This window comes from Apodemus sylvaticus, chromosome 19 (genome assembly GCF_947179515.1).
Source record: "Apodemus sylvaticus chromosome 19, mApoSyl1.1, whole genome shotgun sequence".
Lineage (NCBI taxonomy): Eukaryota > Metazoa > Chordata > Mammalia > Rodentia > Muridae > Apodemus > Apodemus sylvaticus.
In genome coordinates this window covers 25,726,949-25,752,554 of record NC_067490.1, presented here as the reverse complement: position 1 = coordinate 25,752,554, position 25,606 = coordinate 25,726,949, and the positions used below count along the sequence as shown (strand labels likewise).

The following is a 25,606-nucleotide window of genomic DNA, read 5'->3' as shown; positions in this document are numbered from 1 at the left end:
AGGTGTACGAGGTGTATGAAGGACTTCTCTGTCCGAGTGGGGAATAGCCACTTGCGCACGGCCTAAGATCAGTGTCGATAGCAGAAGAGCATGGGAGTCCACTCCAGTAGATTCAGCCGTGACTCTCCCACCAGGCCTCTTCCTACTTGTTTTTGGCCTTGGCCTCTGGTAATGGGTGGCAAGAGTCCCTGAGATAACCAGCCTCTCTGGTGCTTCCAGCCCATCCCCATTTGGGCTGTGACCAAAGTCTCTTCCAGACTGGAGTTGAGACTCGACTCTCTCTCCCAGAGACTGACCACCCGCCACCGGCAGCTTTGTGGGAGTTTTACAGAGCATGGCAGGACTCTTCAGGGGCAGGCCTTGTGTTGTTTCTTTACAACACTCTGGATGAATCTACCTGTGGGGAACACAGTTTTCCAGGAAGAGGAAAATATCGCAATAAAGGAATGTTATAAGAAAGACACTGGATCTTTTATTTTTTTCTTCTCATTTTTCTTTTTCTTTAAAAAAAACAAAACGAACAAACAATAATCCCGAAAAAATCCCCTTTTAGGTGTAGTTACAAATATTTTAGGCATCAGGGAGGGGACCCTATAACAGAAAAGCACCCTAAGATGTTTCTCTCATCTCCCCACTGAGGGAGACAGCCAGGTATACCTAGGTCTGGTGGTCACACTTGGAAAAAGGAGGAACCAAAGACGTAGGAACTTTGAACGGATTTTGTGTGTATATGTGAGAAGAGTGTGTAAAAGTCAGTGCTATAAATCTAAACAAGGTCTATTTTTATGTTTGTTTGTTGGTTTTAAAAAAAGTTCTAAAACAACAGGAAGAAACACACATGGAAAGAAAGCCCTGGTGGAGACCTGGTTAATTGTGGAAGAGAGGCCCTTTGTAAAGAGAATAGAAAAACTGCACCGGGCCCCTTCCCGAGGCAGGCAGGAACTGTTCCCCTGCCTCTGCTCCCCTCTCGGCCACCCTCTGCTCCCATGCCCCGTCACCCGTCACCCTTCTGCAATCCTTTTAAAAAATAAAACCCCCGCTCTTGTGACGTCACACCGATCCTCCTCCTCCTCCTCCTCCCTGCTGGAGAGAGCTACTTGGTGTCCAGTTTGGCCATCTCCTGCACGTAGATGCCGATACTCTCGCTGTCGAAGAGCAGGAAGTACACGTTCTTCAGCGAGGACGAGCTCGAGTCGTCGAAGTGGGCCGAGATGGCCTTGAGGGTCACCTGGGCGGCCGTCTGTTTGGGAAAGCAGTTTCTATGTCCAAGGAAAAGAAGAACCCGGGTCATTTTTGATCCCTGTATCCACTGTGTAACTCTCTCCTAGTCTGGGGAGAGGGAGATCACTACTCTTAGTCTTTGTTCTGACAGGGTCTCACTATATAGTCGTTGGCTACTCACTGTGGAACTTCCTGTGTAGACCAGGCTGGTCACGAACTCAAGAGATCTGTCTGCCTCTGCCTTCCAGAGTGTGTGATTCAACGCATGCGCCACCACACCCTGTTCTTAGTTTCGTCTTCTTCTGGCCCTGGACCCTTGCTTGGCTTGTACACTGTGGGACTCACCGTGCATGGGGCCAATCCACAAATCACCTTCTCTGGCACTAGTCAAGGGAAGGACAGGAGTAGGTGGAGATAGATGTCCCTGCTGACTTAGATATGGTGACTTCAGCCAAGGTCACAGACAGCTCTCCGTATGTAAAGGATGTCCCAAATTTGCACCTGTGACAGCTAACTCAAGGAACTTGACTTTGTAAATTCTGACAGTTCCACATCTATAAGACCATGTCTTCAAAAAGACAGACATATTTGTTCATGTTTGTTGTTGTTGTTGTTGTTGTTGTTGTTGTTTTGGCTCCTTCAAAACAAGTTTACATGCTAACCAAATATTCCAACAAGGGGCCTTCAAAATTACTGGGGGCCGGGGCTCAGTTGGTTCATGGGTGCCTAGCACAGTAGCTCTCAGCCTATGGGTCGCCACCCCGTTGGGGGGTTTACCAAGCCTTCCACAGGGGTCACATGTCAGATATCCTGCATATTAGATATTTACATTATGATTCTTGACAGTAGCCAAATTAACAATTACTAAGTAGCGATGAAAATAATTTTATGTTTGCGGGGGGTCACCAGAGCATGAGGAGCTATATGCTGGGTTGCAGCATCGGGAAGGTTGAGAACCACTGAGAATCTTCACTCACATGAACATGCTATTGAGGCTGGGTTGGTAGAAATTTGCTGAGAACCCAGACAACCAGAGAGGGAGTCATTAACAGTTCACCAGCCTCCAGAGACACAGCCATTGTAGCCACTTAGGGTCAGTTACCAAGATACCTGGGGTAGGTCAGAGTCCAGGATATACCTGCTTCCTGAACTCTCTTGAGTGTCTCTGTGTGGAACATGCCACCGGAGGCCCGATCACGGGGAATACTTCCCATAGTACTCATTACTTTTTCCTCAGCTTGCTTTCCCGTGTCTATGAGTCTGGCCTCTTTCCACCACGCTGCAGTGAGAGCCTCTGCTGCTCCTGGTTCAGTTATCAGAGACTCAGCCTCCTCCTTTCCTGTCCTGAGCAATTCCTTAGGGATCTTGAAGTAGTCCTGGGGTCCCGATTTATAACCAGGGATGCTGCTAATGGTAGTGGTGGTGCACAGACCACACATTGATTAGCAAGGCCTGTCTGTGAGCCTTTGTGGGGTTTTCTGATTGTGTGTTCTAGCTGAGGACCAAGGGTGGGGACGTGGGGTCTGACTATAGCAGGTTTTCAGAAACAAACATAGAGCGTGCTGTGGGGATAGCTCAGTTGGGCCGCAGAAGCATAGAGATCTGAGTTTGATTCGTAGAACAAATATAACAACCCCGGGCATGGAGATGCGTGTTTGTAACCCCAGTGCTGGGGAAGTAAAAATGGGTGGAGATCTGTGGCTGTGGTGGTTTGAATACGCCTGGCCCAGGGAGTGGCACTGTTAGGAGGTGTGGCCTTGTTGGAGGAAGTGTGTCACTGTGGGGGTGGGCTTTAAGATCCTCTTCCTAACCACATGGGAGCCAGTCTTCTCCCAGCTGCCTTCAGAACAAGAGGTAGAACTCTCAGCTCCTCCAGCTCCATGCCTGCCTAGATGCTGCCATGTTTCCCACCATAACGACAGAACCTATTAGCAAAAGCCAATTAAATGTCATCCTTTATAAGAGTTGCTGTGGTTGCCGGGCAGTGGTGGCACATGCCTGTAATCCCAGCACTCTGGGAGGCAGAGACAGGTGGATTTCTGAGTTTGAGGCCAGCCTGGTCTACAGAGTGAGTTCCAGGACAGCCATGGCTATACAGAGAAATCCTGTAAAATTTGTAAAAAATCAATCAATCAAACAAACAAACAAACAAACAAAAGAGTTGCTGTGGTCATGGTGTCTTTTCACAGTAATCGATCCCTAAGACAATCCCTGAGACTTACCGGCCAGCTGGCCTAACCTAATTGGTTAGTTCAAAACCAGTGAGGGACTCTCTCAAAAAAACAAGGTGGTAAGTCCAACATGGCAGCACATACTTTAATCCCACCCTGGAGAGGCAGAGACAGATCTCTGAGTTTGAGGCTAGCCTGGTCTATATGTTGAATTCCAGATATCTCCTTTTTTTTCTTTTTCCTTTTTTTTTGGTTTTGACTTTTTTCAATACAGGGTTTTTCTGTGTAGTCCTTCCTGCCTGTCTTGGAACTCACTCTGTAGACCATGCTGGCCTTGAACTCAGGTGCCTAACTCTAACTAGTGCTGGGACCAAGGGTGTGTGCCACCACCTCCAGACAAGACCCTATTTCAAACAAACAAACAAATTTCAAACTAAAACAATAGCAACCAAAAAACAAAACAAAACAAAACAAAAAACTCAAGGTAGTACACATCTTTAATCTAAGCACTCAGGAGAGAGAGTCAGGCAGATCTCTCTGAGTTTAAGACTAGCTTAATTTACATAGTGAGTTCCAGGCTAGCCTGGATACAGTAAGGCCCTGTCTCAAAACAAACCCAAGATGGATAGCCTAGAATCATCTGAGAGGAGAAGCCTGAACTGAGGAATAGATCAGCTTGGCCTGTGGCCATGTCTGGGGTGAGGGGATTGTCTTGACTGATGGTTGATATGGGAGGGCCCATCCCACTGTGGGCGACACCATTCCTTACGCTGATGATCTTGGGTTGTATAAAAAAAAAATGCTAGCTAAGTATGAGCCAGTGAACGAGCCAGAAAGCAGCATCTGTCCAAGGTTTCGTTTAGACAAGCTCCTGCCTTTAGTTCCTGCCTAATTTCTCTCAATGATAGACTGTGACTTGGGGGTGTAACCAAATACATGCTTTGCTTCCCTATGTTACTTTAGGACAGAATGTTCTAGAGAGAACCTGAGGAATGATACTGGCCTCCACACACACATGTACACATGTGACATTCATGTGCACTCACAAGTATACACAAAATTAAAGTACCACCTGGCCTCACCCACGGTGTCTACCTTTCTGTCTGAACATTGATATCAACACAGCAGGAAGGCTAACCCCAGTCATAAGAGTCCTGCCGTCCCAGGCCGGGGGCCTGTTTATGTTTGGCAAGTGGGAAATTAGCTTTCTCACATTATTGTCTACCTAACATTCCGGCCATGCTGGGGGACCTTGTCTCCTAGAATTGGCCAAATGGAATGTGGACGTGTTGGCAATTAGCTGATTCCCAACAGAAAGGCTGGAGACCTCAACTCAGAAACCAAGACCTACCTGCCACTGGGGAACGGTGGGAAGGCGACAGATTTAAGCTTCTTGTCCTCGGCTGCCGACAGGCAGTTTTTGATGGTCTCTTCCAGCTGTTCTTCACATTTGTCGGAGCCCCACTGGGGGATGTGACAGTGGATGACAAATTTGGCTGCGAGTCCACTGGATTGGCTGACGGCAGCTGGGACACAGGAGAGAGATGCAGTAGGTGATTTCCTGAGTCCCACCTTAAGCCAGGTGATTAGGCCAGGCCCCCCCAGGTGACCCTGGAGGACTAGGAGGTGACATCCCTGCCACTGTGAGACGAGTTTGGCAGGAGACAGAGCTTTAGCCTTGAAGTGACAGCTTATTATTTCTGCTGACCTGCCAACAGGCCCCAGGTCAGGAATGTACACAAAGTGGATACTAGGGACAGGAACACATCAAAACCATGTGTGGCAACCGTGGAAGGTTAAGTAATGTCCTATCCAAACAACAGAATCCCTGGTTTCTTAACTGTTCCCTGACATGGCCAAGGGCACACTATAACTGCAATCAAGGATAATGAAGGTGGACTGCCAGGGTTGCCACACTGCTTACATTTAATTGGTGACTTGCCATAATGTTAGGGATTAAGGGAGTGTGCCACAGTGCCTGGCTGGCTGGTGTGTACCCCCTCCCCCCATCTCTGCCTCTCTGTCTTTCTTTCTTTGGTTTTTTTTTTTGTTGTTGTTGTTGTTTGTTTTGTTTTGGTTTTGGTTTTTTGTTTGTTTGTTTGTTTTTTGGAGACAGGGTTTTTCTGTATAGGTCTGGCTATTGTGGAACTCACTTTGTAGGCCAGGCTGGCCTCAAACCTGGAGATCTACCTGCCTCTGCCTCCATTTGCATGAGAAAGGCCTGCTGTAGGCTATATGTTCAAACGCTTGGCCTCCAGTTGGTGAGACTGTTTGGGAAGGATTAGGATTCATGGCCTTGTTGGAAGATGGTGTGTCACCGGGGATGGGCTTTGAGGTTTTAAAAGCCTCTGCCATTCCTAGGTTGGCTTTCTGCCTCCTGTGTGTGATCAAGATGTAAGCTCTCAGCTACTGCTCCAGCCTGCTCCAGCCTGCTCCAGCCTGCTCCAGCCTGCTCGCCTGCTGCCTTGATGGTCAGACTCAGCCTTGGAAATGGTGGGCCCCCCAATAATCTCCTTCTTCTATAAGTTGCTCAATTGTGGTGTTTTTCTCACCACAACAGGAAAGTAAGACACCGTCCAGCTAAGGCCAAGGCCAAGAGCAGAACTCGCTGCCCTTCTTGTGGGGTGAGGTCGGTTAGCCTCCTTATTTCTTTCTCTCTTTCTTTTTCTTTTTTTCTTTGGTTTTTTTGGATTTGTTTTTTTTTTTTTTTTTTTTAAGACAGGGTTTCTCTGTGTAGCCCTGGCTGTCCTGGAACTCACTCTGTAGACCAGGCTGGCCTCGAACTCAGAAATCTGCCTGCCTCTGCCTCCTAGAGTGCTGGGATTACAGGCGTGCGCCACCACCGCCCGGCATACTCCTTATTTCGAAAATTTAATTTTTCTCTTTCTGAGGGAAAATTATATTTGTGTGTGTGTGTGTGTGTGTGTGTATGTATGGGTGTGTGTACATGCATACATGTGTGCACTAATGAGTGCAGGCCACAGTACACGCACATCAGAGAAAAACACAGGGGAGTCACTTTTTCCACTAAGAGGGTCCCAGGGGCTGAACCCAGGCTTTTAAGCCCATGACAATAACAACATCGACTGGCTGAGCTTTCTTGGCGGCCCAAGCTGCTGGTTTATTATAGACGCCACCTCTCCTCTCTGACAGCTCCAGGGATTCTTCTTGACTTCAGAACTCCTGACCAATCTCTGTGATGAGCCCGGCTCATGATTTACTTTCATTTGTTTTGCCCAGCCTGAACTTGCACTTAATTCTGGAAAGTTCCTTGATAAGAACCCCTTTAGCAGGGGCTGGAGAGATGGCTCAGTGGTTAAGAGCACTGACTGCTCTTCTAGAGGTCCTGAGTTCAAATCCCAGCAACCACATGGTGGCTCACAACCACCTGTAATGGGGTCTGATGCCCTCTTCTGGTGTGCAGGTATACATGCAGATAGAGCACTCATACATAAAAAGAAATAATAATAATAATAATAATAATAATAAATAGTAATAAAAAGAACTCTTTAGTTACAACTTCACCATTCACTCACAACTTCCGAATTCAGCTTAGGAACATGTCCTGTGTTCAGGTCGCTTTTCTCCCACATTTCCAGGTGCCTCCTCTGACCCTGAGGCCACAGAGGCCAGCAGAGGGCATCAGATCCCTTGGAACTGTTGTTACAGACTGAGCTGACTGGAGGTTGCTGGGAATTGAACCCTGGTCCTCTGGAGGCATCTCTCCAGTCCCAGCTATGGGAGTTTTACTCAGCTTCCTTCCCTAGTGATGGGAATCAAACCTGGGGCCTCACGCATGTTCGGTGAGTACAGCACCACTGTGCACTTCTCATAGGGATCATCACTGCTCTGAGCAGTGGCCAAGCGTGGGAACCTTAACCATTGAGCCATCTTGCCAGGTCATGCTACCAAGCTCTCCTGCCTCACCTCAAGCCACAAAACATCCAGCCGTGGGCTGAACCTTGTGAACGGAACCCACGATGAATCTTTCCCCCTACTAAACTGATTTTCTCAGGCATTTGTCACGGTGACGGAATGCTGACACAAATATTATTCGGTCACCAAAAAGAGGAGAGGGGAAGATACATTCTACAATGTACATGAAATTAAAAAAATACTATGTCAGCTACAAGACGCCGGCCGGACACAGAGGGCCAGTCACTGTGAGACTGCATTTTTATGAAATGTCCAGTCCAAGTGAATCCACAGGGACAGGAAGTAGATTAGTGGTTTCCAACGACCTGGACTTTTTGGTCAGAGGTGGTGAGACACTTCTGAAAGCAGAGAGTGCTGCAGGTGGTGCGACGTTGTAGAAGTGTTTGATGCCACTGAATTACATACTTTAAGAGGCCTATGGGGTAAATTTTATGTTCCGTGTATCTTGCTGCACACATGTCAAACTAACCCAAAGAACCCTGGAGACCATTTAGTGTTTGCCTCCTGCTGCTCATGACCATAAAGGACCCAAGAGTCCCCAGAACATAGGAAACAACCTATACCCGTTGTTCAGATTCAGAGTGGTTCTAAAGTAGCCCCAACCCCGTGCGTGTATATGCATGTGTATCTGTGCATGAGTGTCTGTGTGATATGTGTGTGTCTGTGTGTGTGTACCTGTGTCTCTGTGTGTCTATATGTTTGCCTGTGTGTCTGTGTGTGTGCGTGCGCATGTGTGTGCCTGTGTGTCTGTGTGTGTGTATGTGCTTAGAGGCCAGAGAGAAGACATAGTGTCACCTCCAGGAACACTGTCCACCTCCTCTGAGATGAACGGTCACCAGCCCAGAACTCTCCAAATAGGTTAGGCTAGCTGGGCAGTGAGCTCCAGGGATCCTCCTGCCTCCACGTTCCACCATTGGCAAGCCCCTGACATTGAATATTCCTGGCATTTTTTTTTAACGTGGGTTCTAGGGACAGTGCATCCTGTCGTGTACAGGGACCATGTGTGGATGTGGGAGGCTGGAGGTCTCCAGGATGGGGTTGAGCCAGGTGGAGATGCAGCCCAGTGTCACACTCACCTTCGGCAACTTCCAAAGGACCTTGGGACTTGCGAAGCTCCTTGACTGTTTCCAAGAACTCTTTACCCCCAGCCTTTTCTAAGGCTTTACCTGCAAAGGAGAGGAGTGGGGGCCGTGGTGAATGAACGTCCTTTCAATAGAATCTCCTCGTTGGGCATGTTAGGTCAGGAGAAGCTTAGCCATGAGGGATGACATGTCTCATGTGTCAGCCTGGCTTGCCAGTGGTCACTGCAGGCACTGGAGGATTCCCATCCCCCACCTCTGTTCCCATCTCTCTCTCCCCCTCCCTCTCTTGTGTTGCTGAGTATGGCAACTTAGGTTTCCCTCTCGCTAAGCCTGTCGTCTTCCACAGATCCACGTCCCAGCAGGGCAGAAAACCCCAATCTGAAAAACCCAAATCAAAACTTTTCCAAATGCCCGCACAACACGGCCCTCGTCCAAGACTCCTGGGATCTTCCACCTCAGACAGCTTCCTGGGTTCAATAAGAGGAGCGGAGAGAGACCCAAACCCCCAACTTTTAACCCATACATTCCACTGAGGCTGCCTGGGGACGGACACTTTCCCAGGGTGACAGAATAATTTGAAAGGGACTTATACTCACTATCTGGCATGACTCAGGTTCTCCTAAGGCAAGTGCATGGAGACCTGGGCTCGGGCCGTACACCACAGTGTGGTTTATGGTCTCATGTCACAGGTGTGTCACTATGTTATGTGTGACACATGAGGGGACCCCCATCTCTCTTGGGAGCATGGGGATACTGTCATGTGTTGCTAAAACACTGTTCAAGTCTGTTGATGTCACTATCAGTGTTAATAATACGTTCTTCTAAGAGGCATTTTAGAAATTCACCTATTCTTTCTGTGTATGGGTGTTTGGTCTGCATGTACGCCTGTGCGCACTGTGCAGGCATGGTGCCCATAAATGGCTTCTCCTGGGTGGTGTTTTCTGCTCTTCTTTTTGTTACACAGGCAGAGGGGAGGACATGGAAGTGCAGCACTGAAGGCGGAGTGGCAGCAGCGGTGGCAGCTGCAGTGGTGGCAGCAGCACAGCAGGTGGCAGGCTGAGCTGCAGAGGGGGCCCAGGCACTGTCCGACAGCTAAGCTGTTTGAGGGTACCTGGGACCTCGGGCAGAGGGACCACCGAGTCTGAGAGAGCTGTCTGGATGCTGGGCTACACCATGCCACCCCTCCAAACCCCAGGCCTTACCTATCTCTTCCTTGAGGTCGATTTCGGCTGTGGTTGGGTGGACGATGCCCTCCACCCTCATGGAGCCAATGTGGCTGATGTCGCTCTGGGTCAGGGATAGCTGCGTTAGGAAGAAAAGATGGTGATGAGAGGAAGAAGATCGAATTCTCTACTGAAAGTCATGTCAGTGTAACTAACGGTCAGCATCGCTTTCCTCAACTCTTCAGGCTGGGAAGTCATCACGGGGGCTCAAACTCCCAATTGGTTCTTTTGTTTTGAGATAGGGCCTCAGGTAGCTTAGACTGGTCTTGAATTCACTTGAATTCAGCCGGTGCTTACCTTCAACCCTTTCTGCTTCTGCCTCACAGTGCTGGAGCCACAGGCCTGGGTCAGCATGCTTTTGAGACCAGCAGCTCCCCATCACTGCCCGGAACAGACACGGGCTCTCCCGTCCTCTTTCTCGCTGTCATTTATGTGTCTTTTGTTCCTCACCATGGTGGCCTGGGTAACCTCTGGCTCATCTCAGTAGCTGTGTGGAAAGCAGCCCAGCTCTGCTCTTCACCCCTTCAGTAGCACAGAACTCTTGGGAGGAGCTCCGTAGTCTTGCTGGGGAGAAGGAGTGGGCTCTGGGTTCCCACCCTGCCCTTACCTGTGACAACTGCCTTCCCCCTACCCCTCTTCTGCGCTGTGGATCCATTCAAAGCCTTGTGTGTGCCGTGGAAACACTCTACCCTTGAGTTACCCCCTCAGCACGAGTACCACACTCTTGGGGCTGCCTTATGTGGTTTTGGCAGAGGAGAAGGAAGAGCAGTTCTCAGTGTCCCTCCAGGGAGCGGGAACTTTCTGATTCTCTAGATAAGTTTGGGAGATAGTTCACGGCCCCGGAGGAGACATACATGCCACCTCTTTGTGTCTCGACTATTATTATTATTTTTAAATATCAGAAACAAATAAGGAACCTGCCACTCTCTGCTCCCTGGAGACCTTGTGGTCCCCAGCTGTCTGGATGGGGATGCATCGCACTTGATGCAGGCTGAGACCAGGCAGCACGCAGAGATCTGCCTCTCGGGCCACTTCCCCGGGTGTCTTATTTCAGCTCCGTAGATAATCTGTCTGCTCAGTGAATGTGACAAGCATAGAAATGAATTATTTGCAAGTCTGGCAGGATGCTGAGAAATTGCTGGAATACACCTTGTTAGGTTTTTATCTTTTTTTTTTTCCTCCTGAAGCTAAGGAAGGCAGGCAGACTGAATTATTGACAAATAATTCATCCCTAGCACCCGTCATATTCAAGAAACATATATTGCTATTCTCTCCCTCTGTTAAATGACATTTAATCATGGAGGCTAGGCCTCTACAAGCCTGGATAGCAGTTAGCAATAGATTTCTCTCCGTGGGTGAAGACATAGCTTGGGGCTTGGGGATTTCCCAGCAGAACCAGGAATGCCAGCCTATTGTCCAGGTTCTCTAGGGAGATTTTAGGCTGACCTTAGGCTGACCAGCACAAGACATCTCAGCACACAGTAGTCTAGATAGATATACAACACTTGGACAGAGGAGGCACCGCGGCTTGCGCTCAGTGGCGTCTACAGAGGAGCTGCTGCCCAGCCTGTTAGTACCTTCTGCCCCAGAACGAGGCTCTTCGAAGACAGGATGGTGAAGCCATCCCCCGGCCCATCCTCTGAGGTGGAGTTTGATGTTCCTTCTTTATCGCTGTCCTTTGCTTTGGACTGTGGGTGACACCAGAGGGAAAGATGAGAACTGGTCTAGAGAGGTCCCCTGGGATTGGGGACAGACCTTCCATGGCCACCACCAACGTGGGTGAAGGGAAGTGGTCAGGAGACAGATGCTGGATGATCTGTTATGCTGTGAATGTGGGTGTCATGTGTACTGTGCTCCTGAGCTGCATTCCTGGTCCCTCCCTCCTCCCCTCCCTCCTCCTCTCCCTCCTCCCCTCCTTCCTTCCCTTTCTTCTTCCACATTTTGGCTGGCACAGGAAGCAAAAGGTTTCAGTTTGACATTCATACACACCTATCACTGTGCTTGGCTTACGCCTTTCACTAACGGAGGGTATCTATAGGTTGAACTCAGGGTGTCAGCTAATCATATGCAGTTAGTTGCTTCTGAGCCACACCCCAGTCCGGGGAAACAGTAAACAGGAAGGAAACAGCTAACACAATATGCGTGGCAATACAGCTAGCTCAGTGGGTAGAGCTCCTGCCTCACACGTAGGAAGCCCTGGGTTCGATCAATACATGAGGCTTAATAGCATACAACTATAACCCAGGAACTCAGGAGGTAAGTATCACAGGATCAGAAGTCTGAGGTCATCCTTGGCTACATAGACAAGTGAGCTAACCTGGGCTACAAGAGATATTGTCTCAAACAACCAAACAAAACCAAACCAAACTAAACCAAACCAAACCAAACTAAACCACACCCCCAGTATCATAACAATGATTACAGGAGCCCACAGGCCCCTGTAGTTGTGTTCATCCAAACCTGGATGCAGATACATTATTCTGTGTCTAAAGTTTACAGTAAGCACCTAAGCCAATGGTCTCAACCTGTGATCTTGACCTCTTTGGGGTCAAATGACCCCTTCACACAGGGGTTGTATGGCAGATATCCCACAGATCAGATATTTACATTGTGATTCATAACAGTAGCAAAATTACAGTTACGAAGTAGCAACGAAAATAATGTTACGGTTAGGGAGTTACCACGACATGAGGAACTGTATTAAAGGGTCACAGCCTTAGGATACTTGAGAACCACTGAATCCTAAGCCAAGAGGCTGGGTCAAGAGGCTGTAGTAGTGCTGGGCTTCCCCCCCCTCCCCAGGCTTGTCCTGGGGCCAGGTGGAGGTGGAATGAACTCTTTTTTTTTTTTTTTTTTAAGATTTATGTGTGGGAGTACACTGTAGCTGTACAGGTGGTTGTGAGCCATTGTGTGGTTGCTGGGAATTGAACGCAGGACCCCTGCTCACTCCGATCCCGCTCCCTCCCACCCAAAGATTTATTTATTATTATATGTAAGTACACTGTAGCTGTCTTCCGACACACCAGAAGAAGGCATCCGATCTCATTATGAATGGTTGTGAGCCACCATGTGGTTGCTGGGATTTGAACTCAGGACCTTCGGAAGAGCAGTCAGTGCTCATAACCACTGAGCCACCTCGCCAGCCCGCATGAATTCTTGTATGATATTTTGTTATCATGGAGAGCCACAGAGTGACAATCTAAACTCCCTGTTGTTTAACCGAAACACCTGTGATGGAAATGTTTGGGGTCTCTGCTGCTCAGGGCAACTACTGTGCAAGTGAAAGATCGCTTACTGTATCTGAGGAGCCAAGCTCTCATTTGGAATCATTATTATTATTGTTGTTGTTGTTGTTGTTTACGAATGCTCAGGAGAAAGCCTAGCACCTCTCCTCCCACCCCCAAATCTCCTGCATGCTGGGCGATGCTCCACCACTAAGCTATAGCTCCAGTTGAAAAAAAATTTTTTTTCCAAGACAGGGTTTCTCTGTTTCTCTGGCTGTTCTGGAACTCACTCTGTAGACCAGGCTGGCCTTGAACTCAGAAATCCGCCTGCCTCTGCTTCCCGAGTGCTGGGCTTGAATTAAAGACATGTGCCACCATGCCTAACTCTAAACTCCTGCGGCCCTGACTTCTCGCTCCAGGATGGATTATACCCTTAAACTATGAGTCAAAATAAACTCCTCCTCCCTGAAGTATTTTATTACTGCATCGGGGATAGGGAAACTGAGGCAGACACTAACCTTGCATGTGAAGGATGTGTCCCCATGATATTACCACTGCTCAGAGGTCCACCTCCTAATCCCATCCCTTGGGGTTTAGGTTTCCAGAGAGAAGCAGCATGCCTGCTACGGGGATACCCAGCTCCTGAAAGGTCCTGCCACTCACCTTCTTGGAGGTCCGTGGCTTGGCGGCCTTGGATTTCTTACCCCCCTTCTTGCCCGATGCAGCCTTCCGTCCTCTTTTCTCTGGGGGTGGGGAGAGGATCGTCTCCGATTTGCCTTTGGTCCCTCGCTTTTTGGCCAGCAGTTCGGGATGAATTCTTGGCAGGACCCCCCCACTGGCGATGGTCACTCCTTTCAGCAGCTAAGAGGGGAATGGGAAACGCTAGTCAGGCCTGCGTGGGTTATCTCGGCTCTCAACACTGGCCAAATAAGGCTTGAGTCTGGCTTCTGCTCAGCTGACAGAACCTGATTATTACGGAGCTCCTGGTTTGCTCACTCATCCTACGCTTACCAAGCGTTTCCCAGGAGGCATCAGGTTGTCTGTGGCCTTGCACAGAATGCAAAACTAGGCGGAATCAAAGGGTCAGAGAAGTCAGAACTGGCACGATGCCTAGGGCTCTGGGATTTCAGATGACAGCGGAGAATAGAGAGCTTCATGTGTGGGATGCACAGCTAGTCAAACCCAGGTTCAAAGGTCAACTCGAGAATGGGATCCAGTGGCTCGCACACTCTCAAACCTGTGCCCCATTAGGGACATACACTTGGCCACGAAGTTCCCAGTGGATACAGTTTGAAGAAGCAGCCCATAATCATATATTCTGCATATTCTAAACCAGAAGGTGGTCTGAACCCACAGTTCATTCTCCACCATCTACAGCAAATCGACAGTTATTACAGCATTTTCTTTTGTACGCATTTGTTTTGAATTTTTCTAGCAATCAATTTTTTATCACATCTTTTTTTGGGGGGGAAGCAATCACTTTATGATGGCCTGGCAACTTTGAAGATTCCTTTTTTTTTTTTTTAAAGATTTATTTATTATTATATTTGAGTACATTGTGGCTGTCTTCAGATGCACCAGAAGAGGGCGTCAGATCTTCTTACGGATGGTTGTGAGCCACCATGTGGTTCCTGGGAATTGAACTCAAGACCTTTGGAAGAGCAGTCAGTGCTCCTACCCGCTGAGCCATCTCTCCACCCCCCGCCCTGAAGATCCTATAGTTTAAGAATGAGATGGGAACATAAATACAGATAGAAATTCTCACACTATTACCCCCACCCCACCCCCAGCTTGCCTCCTGTAGCTCAGGTAGGCCTTCACTTGACTGTGGAATTCATCAACTCTAATGCATAGATAAGGAGTCTCTACTCATTCCTCAATAAATCACCCACAGGGTTTGAGTTAAGAAATTGCCAGGAGTGATTATATGCATTCGATGATTTGTGCTTAATGAGACAAAGTCTTGAAGGCATGGCGGAGTCTGTTCTAGAAGGGATTTGGTCTTGACTCTGCATGCAAAGTTATCAAGATTTTCTCTGCTCTTCTCTGCCTGGGCCCGATGAGCGAGCATGCCTTGGGTGCGTGTGTGCATGCATGTGTGTGTGTGTGTATTTGTGTGCGTGCACACGTGTGTGTGTGTGTGTGTGTGTGTGTGTGTATGTGTGTGTGTGTATTTGTGTACGTGCACATGTGTGTGTGTGTGTGTGTGTGTGTGTGTGCGCATGCACGCAGACAGGACTGAGAAGTATCACTGGTATGACTGATGGTTGGCTGGATCCACCCAGGAGTGTGCCTGGAACCCCACCTCCACCCCCCACCCCACCCAAACCTAGGGTGTGGACCTACCTGGTTGAGCTCCTCATCGTTGGCAACGGCCAGCAGGATGTGTCTGGGGGCTATCCGGGCCTTCTTATTGTCCCTGGCAGCGTTCCCAGCCAACTCTAGGATTTCCGCTGAAATATAACAGGAGCTTAGTAGACAGACAATTGAATTATATTATTGGTGTGGGTGTGGGAGTGTGTGCATGCATCCTTGTGGAGATCAGAAAACAACGACTTTGTGGAGTTGGTTTCCTCCTCCCACCTGGACGTGGGTTCTGAGGACTGGACTCATGTTGGATTTGAGCAACAAGCGCCATCTTGCCCATCCTAAAACTTGTGACTTCTGCTCTGGCCTGTGTTCATAGCTATCCAGAGCTGTATGTGTCCCTAAGGCCCCAGGTCCGATATGGCGGGTACTTTAGACCATTTTTTTTCCCCATCGTTTCTTATTTCTTTTAAACGTGTGCATTTTGTGTAAGTGTTCTGCCTACATGTATGTATGTGCACCACACTGTGTGCCTGAAGACTTGCAGAGTTCAGAAGAGGGTTACCGGACCCCTTGGAGCTGGAGTTAGAGATCGCTGTGAGCTGCCACACAGGCACTGGGAATCAAATCCAGATCCTCTGCCTGAGCGGCCAGTGTTCTAACCGCTGGGCAATTTTTAGTTCCTTTTTTTTTTTTTTTAGTTTCTCTAAAAATTTGTTCATATGTGTGTGTGTGTGTGTGTGTGTGAGTGAGTGTGTGTGAGTGAGTGTGTGTGTGTAGGTGAGGTGGGGGTGGGGGGTGAGCACACCACAGTGCCCTTGTGGAGTCCGTCATGAGGATGGGCTGCAGGGTTGAACTCTGGCTTCCTGGCTGCCGTGGCAAGCGCCTTGACCAATAAACCATTTCCTTGGCCCTCGCTTTTTTTTCCCTTTTACTGTTTGTCTGAATCAGCGTCTCGTTATGCAGCCTTGGGTGGCCTTGAACTCACAGATATCTGCCTGCCTCTGCCTCCTGGGTGCTGGGATTAAAGGTGTGAGCTATTTTTCTTCCTTGCTCCTTTTCTTTCTTCTTTGCTGTTTTTATTGCTAAAATTTATTTTATTTTATACTTTTTAATTTATTATTTATTTATTAGATTTATTTAAGGGGGAAGTCACAATGTATGAGTACACTGTCGCTGTCTTCAGACACACCAGAAGAGGGCATCAGATCCCATTACAGATGGTCGTGAGCCACCATGTGGTTGCTGGGATTTGGACTCAGGACCTCTGGAAGAGCAGTCAGTGCTCTTAACCGCTGAGCCATTTCTCCAGCCCTGATTTTTTTTTTAAATTTTTAATTAAAGATCTATTTTACTTTCCCTTTAGCTGTGGAAAGATGATTCATTTGCTTTAAAAAGTCTGAATGAGGGCCTGGAGAGGTAGCTCAGAGGTTAGGAGCACCTCTGCTTTCCCAGGGGACCAAAGTTCAGTTCCCAGAACCCATGTCAGGTTGCTCACAATCTCCTGTAAGTCCAGGGTCTAGCCCTCTTCTGGCTCCATGGGTACCCACATACATATGTGGCACACACACACACACACACACACACACAAGACAAATCTTTTTTTAAAAAGCGTGACTAAGTTTGGGGTGGTGCCTGCTTATGGATCCCAGCATTTCAGTGGCTGAAGCAGAAGGATCCCAAGTTCCAGGCTAGCCTGGGCTATGCCATGGGACCCAACCAATCAAAAGAATTTGCTTGTCTGAGCTTGGGAGAAAATACGGTGCACTTGCACACACACACACACACATACACAAAACCCAATGAAAAATAAAAATAAATAAAAGGATGGTTTTTAAAGAGAAAGGTGTTGAGTAGAAAGCTGGAAGCAGCAGGCCAGCACTCACTGAGGAGGGGCAGAAGGATGCCTGTGGGGGGCACAGTGTGTGGAAGTGTGTGGACAGTTGCTGGGTTCCGAAGGCATCTGCTGGCACAATGGTGTAAATACCCAGGCCTGAAATGAACAGCCAGGGGATGCTGCGTGCATCTTCTCAATCAACAGAATAGCCTGTTACAGTTGCCATCATCCAGAAAATCGACGGCAGGAGTCGAAACTCGGTTCGAGTCTGCCGTATTAGCCAGGCAGACGTGATGAACAAAACCACGAGAATAAAACAAACAACAGAGTTGAATATTTATATGGTATTTCCAGAATGGAAAACATGAATGGACTGCAAATTCTTCTCAGGTCTTTCCTGGAATTCTCAGCAATGGCTAGGAAGCTTCCTAACAGCTCATTGACACAGTGGCCATAGCGCGCGCGCGCGCGCGTGTGTGTGTGTGTGTGTGTGTGTGTGTGTGTGTGTGTGTGCGCGTGTGTGTGTACATGCTCATGCACGCCTGTGCAGAGGTCAGAGGTTGAGGTCAGGGCCAAGCTTCTATTTGTCTCTACCATACTTTTTCATAGTCTCTCACTGAAGTGGAAGCTTGCTATTTTGGCTAGTCAGGCTGGCTGATGAGCCTTGGGGATCCGCCTCCACCCGAGTGTTTGGGTTCCAGGCTATGTATGGGCTGGGATAGTAACTCAGGTCCCCACGCTTGCATAGTAAGCTACGTTATTTACTAAGCCATCTCGCCAGCCCTGTGACTTCATTTTCCGAGTGGCTGGGCCACTGTAGTTTAAGAAGTATGAACACAAGCTGTTGGGCGGATGGGACAAATATTTTGAAATCGATGCCATATGAGATTACCTGGCATGTGGCTTCAGGTTAATGCTTAGCCTGCCTTTTTTTTTTTTTTTTTCCAATTGTATGTAGCCCTGGCTGGCCTGCAACTCACTCCATGGGGCAGGCTAGCCTCGAAGTCCTACAATTCCCTTCCCAGTACTTCAATTGTTTGGAGGCTTTTCAACTGGGCAGAATTCTCAAGGCACTTAACCTTGGCGTGGGGGAAAACGGAAACAACAAACTAAGACTTTGTTAGAAACATTGTTACTTGAGAATAAAATGACCCAATAGGGCCTAGTCCCACTTAGTTACCTAAGCTTTTGTGTATTTTCCTTGCATAGATTTCTCTTTTTAAAAAATACTTATTTATTATTATATGTGAGTACACTGTAGCTGTCTTCAGCATCCTAGAAGAGGGCATCAGATCTCCTTACAGATGGTTGTGAGCCACCATGTGGTTGCTGGGATTTGAACTCAGGACCTTCGGAAGAGCAGTCAGTGCTCTTAACCGCTGAGCCATCTTGTACTGGCTGGTTTTGTATGTCAACTTGACACAGGCTGGAGTTACCACAGAGAAAGGAGCTTCAGTTGGGGAAGTGCCTCTATGAGATCCAGCTGTGGGGCATTTTCTCAATTAGTGATCAAGGGGCAGGACCCCTTGTGGGTGGTACCACCTTTGGGCTGGTAGTCTTAGGTTTATAAGAGAGCAGGCTGAGCAAGCCAGGTGAAGCAAGCCAGTAAGGAACATCCCTCCATGGCCTCTGCATCAGCTCTGCTTCCTGACCTGCTTGAGTTCCAGTCCTGACTTCCTTTAGTGATGAACTGCAATGTGGAAGTGTAAGCTCAATAAACCCTTTCCTCCCCAACTTGCTTCTTGGCCATGTTTGTGCAGGAATAGAAACCCTGACTAAGGCACAGCTCTCCAGCCCCTTGCATAGATTTGTTTTGGTTTGTTTTGTTTGTCTGTTTTCCAGACAAGGTTTCTCCTGTGTGGCCCTGGCTGTCCTGGAACTGCTCTGTAGATCAGGCTGGCCTCGAACTCACAGAGATCCACTTGCCTCTGCCTCCTGAGTGCTAGGGTTAAAGGTGTGCACCACCTCACCCAGCTGCATATGTATTTCTTAAAAGGCAACCATAACATTTTTTGTTTTTCTGCTTAATACATGAGAACAACTTAAACATCAAACAGAGTTAAGCCCACAGAGCACCTCTCCTTCTGGGTGGAGTGGTGCACATCTGTGATCTCAGCACTCAGAAGGCTGAGGCAGGAGGATCAAACTAAGCCTGCATGGTGAAATAGTGAGTTCTAGGCTAGCCTGGGCAACCGAGTGCGACCCTGGTTCAACACCAAACAAGCCACTCTTGTCCTGACTGGGGATATGATTTAGCAGGTACAGTGCTCACCACACAAACATGATAATCTGAGACTACGTTCTTGAGTGTGTTTGTGTGCTTCTCTCTCTCTCTGTGTGTATGTGTGTGTGTGTGTGTAAGGTCAATCTCAGATGTCATTCCTCTGTGGCTAGCCACCTCATTTTTGAGACAGGCTGTCTCACGGGGACCTGGAACTTGTTGATTGGCAGGGCGGGCTAGCCAGCAGTCCCCAGGGATACACCTGTTTACACTTCTCTGGTGCCAGGATTTCAAGTGTGTGGCACGGTGCCCAGTTTTTAACATAAGTCTGGGGATCAAATTCAGGTTCTCATGATTGTCTGGCAAGCACTTTACCAACTAAACCACCCCTCCAACAGCCCGCCTGCTTTACACCAAAAGCAAAACAAACAAACAAAAACCTCACAACTCCCCCCCATCCCCGTCCTTCTCCGCTCCAGAGATTTAATAGCAGTTTGATGCAAAGGGAAGAGCTCTCTCTTCCTTTACCAGAATCTTCTCTGTACTTTGTGGGAACTTAGATAGGCATATGTAGCATTTTCTAAGGTAAGCCACACTTTGCTGAGTAGATCTAGAAGCCGATCTATGTGGACCAACTTTCCAATGCCTTTTCAATGTCCCCAAAGCCTTTAGAAGCCAACATTGGCCAAGCAGTTCAGGAAAAGCCCCGTTATTATCTGAAGTCTCTTTGAGTCAGGCATTGGGAGATTCAGGGCATCCTACTCAAATGTGAAGGACAGGAAAAGGTGGGGGCCTGCCTGTGGGTCCCCTACATGCTAGAATTACCTGCCAGGTACTCAATAACCGCAGCCATGTAGACGGGAGCACCCACGCTGATCCGGTACTTGAAGGTTCCTTTCTTCAGGTAGCGCATCAACCGCCCTACTGGAAAGATGACACCGGCCCTGGCTGACCGGGACAGCTTGGACATTTTCTTCTTCCCGCTCCGGCCTGACATCTTGCCTCAGTTTTCCTCTCAGCTTGCTGACAGAGTGGTCTCTTGGCACTTGAACAATACTAGAAAGGAAAGAAGGTAGGATTGAGGCTGACTGGAGACGTCAGAGGCACATCAGTGTGGCCTTAGGATGACACACCGTGACATTTCTGGATACTCAGTGGAGGTGGCTGAACTCTGACTGCCAGCACAAGAAGCTGCAGGCACGAGTTGGGCAGGGCCTCTGAAGGGCATCTATGACCCCCACACAAACATGCCTCCCCTCAGGGCAGCCCCAAGCAGCAGAGGCCAAAGGAAGCTGTCACGAGAGGGGGGAGTTACATTTCTGTACTCAGCTGTGCAGTGATGGCCAAGCTGTCATTTCCTTGTCCCCAGACCTTGTGAATATTGCTCTGTATGAAAAAGGGATTTTGCAGATGAAATTAAAGGTATTTTTTTTTAAATACAGATCCTCATATACTTGGAATTGGGTGAGAATTCCTCATTCTGTTGCCTCTACTCCTAAGTAGCTGAGATTACAGGTGAGAGCTGCCACCGTGTTTTAAAGACAGTCTTACTGTGTAGTCTTCGGTGGTCTCACATTCACTATGTAGATCAGGCTGGCCTTGAACTCACAGACATCCACCTGTCCCTGCATCCTCAGTGCTGAGACTAAAGACATGCACCACCACAGGCCAGAGCTTTAAGTAGTGTAAAGGAGTTTATACACGTTTCACAAAAGGAAACAGGTTCCAACGTCTCTAGTAATGAAGTCTGGTTTTGTTTTGTTTCTTTTTAGCCAGGGTCTTGGGTAGCCTGGGCTGGCCTGCAATATAGCCATCTTTTGTTATTTGGTGGGTTCTGTTTTCTTCTACCCTTTCAACCCAACACTAGATAAGAGAGAATAAAGGATAGAAAAGGAAAGAGATTCCTACATAAAGTGGGAAAGGGGGGCAACAGTTAGACTGTTTCCTGCTGAGTGTCAAGTTCCTTGAGGCAAATTCCTTTTTTGCACTTAAACCATGATCAATAGTGACCAACAGCAAACAACCAACAACCAAGCAGCCCCCTCCCCCACCTCTCAGGGCCCTAGCATTTACATAGTCTCTGAAGAGGCTCCAGAGTTCAAAATGTGTCACACACTCACAGGAACTCTCTGCAGCTGGCAAAATCATGCCCCTGCTAGAGCACGAGACAAATCACAGTCAGCTGCTGTGGTCGGTGCAAAGCAGCCCCACATCCCACACCTGGGATTATAACAAAAAAACATAATCTTAAAATATTTCTGTGTGTTTTTTTTAAAGATTTATTTATTTATTATATGTAAGTACACTGTAGCTGTCTTCAGACACTCCAGAAGTGGGAGTCAGATCTCATTACGGGTGGTTGTGAGCCACCATGTGGTTGCTGGGATTTGAACTCAGGACCTTAGGAAGAGCAGTCAGTGCTCTTAACCTCTGTGCCATCTCTCCAGTCCCCTGTGTGTGTGTGTGTGTGTGTGTGTGTGTGTGTGTATGTTTTAAAGAATCCAAAACTCCAAAATTGTCACTGTGTTCCTTGACTGAACATGTGATTCTCCTGCCTCCACCTCCTGAGTGCTGGGATCGCAGTCATGAACAGCAGTAACAAGTTTACATGGTGCTGGGATCGCAGTCATGAACAGCAGTAACAAGTTTACATGGTGCTGGGATTGCAGTCATGAACAGCAGTAACAAGTTTACATGGTGCTGAGGATCAAACCCAGACCTTCATGACACTAGACAAGCACTGTCAACAGGGCTACATTTCCAACCCCAGTATACCATTCTTTAAAACTGAAGCCTTCCAAAAAGAGCAGTGTTGATGGATTATGTTGCTGCCTAACAACTAGACAGCAAACATAAAGCTACAGCAGAACCCAGAGTTTTGTTCCTTGGGATGGGGAATCCAGAATGATTGGGGGGTACATTTGAAGTCAGCAGAGAGAGGTGGATTTTGCATAATGCTCTAAGGGACAAGGCTATAACTTACTGTCCCTTATGAAGCCATCTTCTGAGGGAAGTGAAAACAACTGTAGCACCCTGTACACAGTTTTGCTCATGTTGTTTTTGAGACAGCATCTTTCTATGTAGCCCTGGGCAGCCTGTGTCAGGTTGGCACAGACACAGTCTTTTTCTAAGGCTAAAAATAATTGTTAAAGGCCTGGGCTGGTCTCAAGCTGTCAGGTAAGAGAATACTGTGACAAAAAAAATCACATACTATTTATAACTTATATAGTATAGATCAAAATATATAACAAAGTGTAACAGTATATAATAATAGGGTAGTATAATTCACAGTACATAAATTGCATAGGACAAACAGGAGCAGAGTAAAGCCATAGGCATTTTTAGGAAATGAGTCAAGGCTCTCTGCTCCAGGGTGACTGTGTTCCCTTGTTGATTCAAATGAAAAAGTAAAAATAAATTGACATTCCTTCTGCCCACCGAGGCAGCCGCTCGCATTTCCATGAGGCTGTCTTAGCCACAGCCCACGTGACAACCACGAGAAAGCCAAAGGCTCAAAGGATGGGAGACAGTACTAAATAGATGCCCAGCTGCTGGGAGACGCACAGCTAGGGTTACTGAACCTGGCATGGGTCCTTTTCTTTTTATTTATTTTTGTATGTGCATATGCATGTTTGATAGATCTGTGGGTATGTGTGTGTTTGTGTGTATGTGTACTGGATAGTTTTGTATCAACTTGTCACAGGCTAGCATCATCTGAGAAGAGGGAACCTCAGCTGAGGAAATGCTTCCATAATGTCTGGCTGTGGGCAAGCCTGTTGAGCATTTTCTTAATTAGTGACTGATGGGGGGGGGGGGCAGCCTTTTGTGGGTTGTGTCATCCCTGGGCTGGTGGTCCTGGGTTCTACAAGAAAACAGGTCGAGCAAGCCATAGAAAGCAAGGCAGTAAGCCTCTCCATGGCTGCTGCATCAGCTCCTGCCTCCAGGTTCCAGCCCTGTCTGAGTTCCTGTCCTGGTTTCCTACAATGATGAATACAATGTGTAAGCCGAATTAACCCTTTCCTCCCCAACTTGCTTTTGGTCACGGTGTTTCATCGCAGCAATAGAAACCCTAAGATAATATGTGTGTATCTGTGTGTGTATGTGTGTTTATGTGTATAGGTATGCATGTGTGTATGCATTATGTATATATGAATGTATGTATGCATGCATGTGTGTATGTGTGTTTATGTATGCATGTGTATATGTATGTGTATATGTGCATGTGTGTATGTGCATGTATGTATATATGTTTACATGCATGTTTGTATGCATGTATGTGTGTGTGCATACGTGCATGCGCTTGTGTGTGTGTCTGTGTGTGTCTGAGTGTGTGTCTGTGTGTGTGTAGGGGGTAGGGAACTTGCATAAATGGTACTGCACAGAGCACAACTGAACTCAGGTCATCAGGCTTAGTAGCACTTGCCTTTATACACTGTGCCATCTTGTAGGTTTAATTTCCTGTTGCAACCTAAAGTCTGTTATGGTTAAGATGTTTTACACATCAACTATGGAATTAAGAGTACTCAGTCCTGAGACATTTCCTTCCTCCCTCTCTTTCTCTCTGTCTCTCTCTCTGTCTGTCTTCTCTTTCTCTCTCCATTTCTTTTCTTTTTATTCTTATTTTATGTGTAGGAGTATACTTATTCATTTGTTTGCTTGGCTATTTTATGTGTAGGGTGTTCAGCCTTATGCACACGCATTCCTGCTGCAGGATCCCATGACTGCAGTTACAGTTGTGAGCTGTCACACGGATGCTGTGGAACAATCCTGGGTCCTCTGGAGGTGCAGCCCGTGTTCTTAACCACTGAGCCATCTCTCTAGGACCTCCCCTAAATTCTTTTGAAGTGGGACATCTCTATCATCCCTCTGGCACCCACGGACACATAGCAGTTGCCACCACCTGAACAAGTCTGCACGTGGCGCCTGCCTGAGATGTGAGAGCAGGAGGGCACTGGCGGGGTGGGTGTGGGTGGGGGGTGAGGGGTGGAGCAGAGGGAAGTGGCAGAAATGGGGGGGGGCAAGAGACTACTGGGGTGAATGTGACTGCAATCCATTCTGTACATGTACGAAATTCTCAGAAAAAGAAAAAGAAAAGAAAAGGCTATAGATGTAGGCTTTTGCTTGTTTTGTTTTGTAAAACAGATCTTGCTGTGAAGTCTAGACTAGCCTAGAACTCACTGCGTCATAGCTCAGGCTAGCCTTGAACTTGAGGTTCAGCTTTCCAAATGACAGGATTATAGGTATAACCCCCCCATGAGAACTGGATCATTTATTGGGAGGAGAAAGGGCTATGCCCCTGGGGAGGTGACCAGGGTCTCTGGTGCAAGGTTTGTGTGGCTGTGCACCATTGACCAGGGCAGGGGTGTTGGAAGATGCTTCATGTGCATATCCAGGGGCTGCAGGGTCTGAGGAGGGGGCGGGGAAGGGATAGTGGGCATGGGGGAACCTCATAAATCAAACAACTGAAGCCCGATAACTGACAGGGTGATAAATCCTCACTAGGCTTGATGGTAGAAGAACAGCTTTATGTGGCCAGGTTGGGAGTGGGGAGGGAGCCAACCCCTGCAGCCCTCATGCTCAAGGTATCTGGGGTTGAAGCTCCCTCTACCCTTTCTCCATAACCCTGGGCCATTACGGTCCCACAAAGGATTTCTTCAGGGGGTTTTGTATTGCTTTTTTTTTAAAGAAAAGAATTATTTATTTTATGTGTATAAATGTTTTGTCTGCATATATACATGCATACCATGTGTCTGCCTGAGTCTGTGGAGATGGTTCTGAGCCAGCATGTGGGTGCTGCAAAGTGAACTCAAATCCTCTGCAAAAGCAACAAATGCTCTTAAACTGCTGAGCCAGCCCTTCAGGTTTTGAGGCCAGCAAGGAAACTTCAAGTGTTTCCCTAGGAAAAAGGCATGGGGGCTTTAAGAATGGGACTTCATTGGGGCTGGAGAGATGGTTCAGCGGGTAGGAGCACTGATTGCTCTTCCAAAGGTCATGAGTTCAAATCCCAGCATCCACATGGTGGCTCACAACCATCCGTAAAGAGATCTGACTCCCTCTTCTGGCATCTAAAGATAGCTACAGTGTACTTACATATAATAAATAAATAAATATTTAAAAAAAAAAAGAATGGGACTTCATGGGGTTGGGGATTTAGCTCAGTGGTAGAGTGCTTGCCTAGCCAGCCAAGGCCCTGGGTTTGGTCCTCAGCCGTGTTTAAAAAAAAAAAAAATGGGTCTTCAAAGATGGCCCCTGCCCCTACATTGGAAAGGGAGCAGTTTGGACAAGAGAAATGACCAAAAAAAGACTACTGGCAGGTGACTCACACCAGGGAAAGAGGACATCGGGGGGGTTTGTGGATCATTTCAAGTTATTTTTAGGAGCTGG

At 47.8% G+C, this 25,606-nt stretch overlaps 1 protein-coding gene across 1 annotated transcript in view; it reads right to left on the bottom strand.

Moving 5' to 3' along the window:
* Positions 1 to 524: 524 nt before the first annotated feature.
* The window catches only part of LOC127669692 (core histone macro-H2A.2), a 46,403-nt gene continuing 21,321 nt past the window's right edge, over positions 525 to 25,606 (bottom strand). The window contains exons 2-9 of the mRNA XM_052163870.1: positions 20,048 to 20,278; positions 15,204 to 15,310; positions 13,521 to 13,718; positions 11,211 to 11,321; positions 9,613 to 9,712; positions 8,405 to 8,494; positions 4,744 to 4,918; positions 525 to 1,259 (exon numbers count right to left, since the gene is read on the bottom strand). Of these exons, the coding sequence (XP_052019830.1) occupies positions 1,094 to 1,259; positions 4,744 to 4,918; positions 8,405 to 8,494; positions 9,613 to 9,712; positions 11,211 to 11,321; positions 13,521 to 13,718; positions 15,204 to 15,310; positions 20,048 to 20,219 (1,119 nt within the window). The 5' untranslated portion in view covers positions 20,220 to 20,278 and the 3' untranslated portion in view covers positions 525 to 1,093. The remainder of the gene's footprint in view (positions 1,260 to 4,743; positions 4,919 to 8,404; positions 8,495 to 9,612; positions 9,713 to 11,210; positions 11,322 to 13,520; positions 13,719 to 15,203; positions 15,311 to 20,047; positions 20,279 to 25,606) is intronic.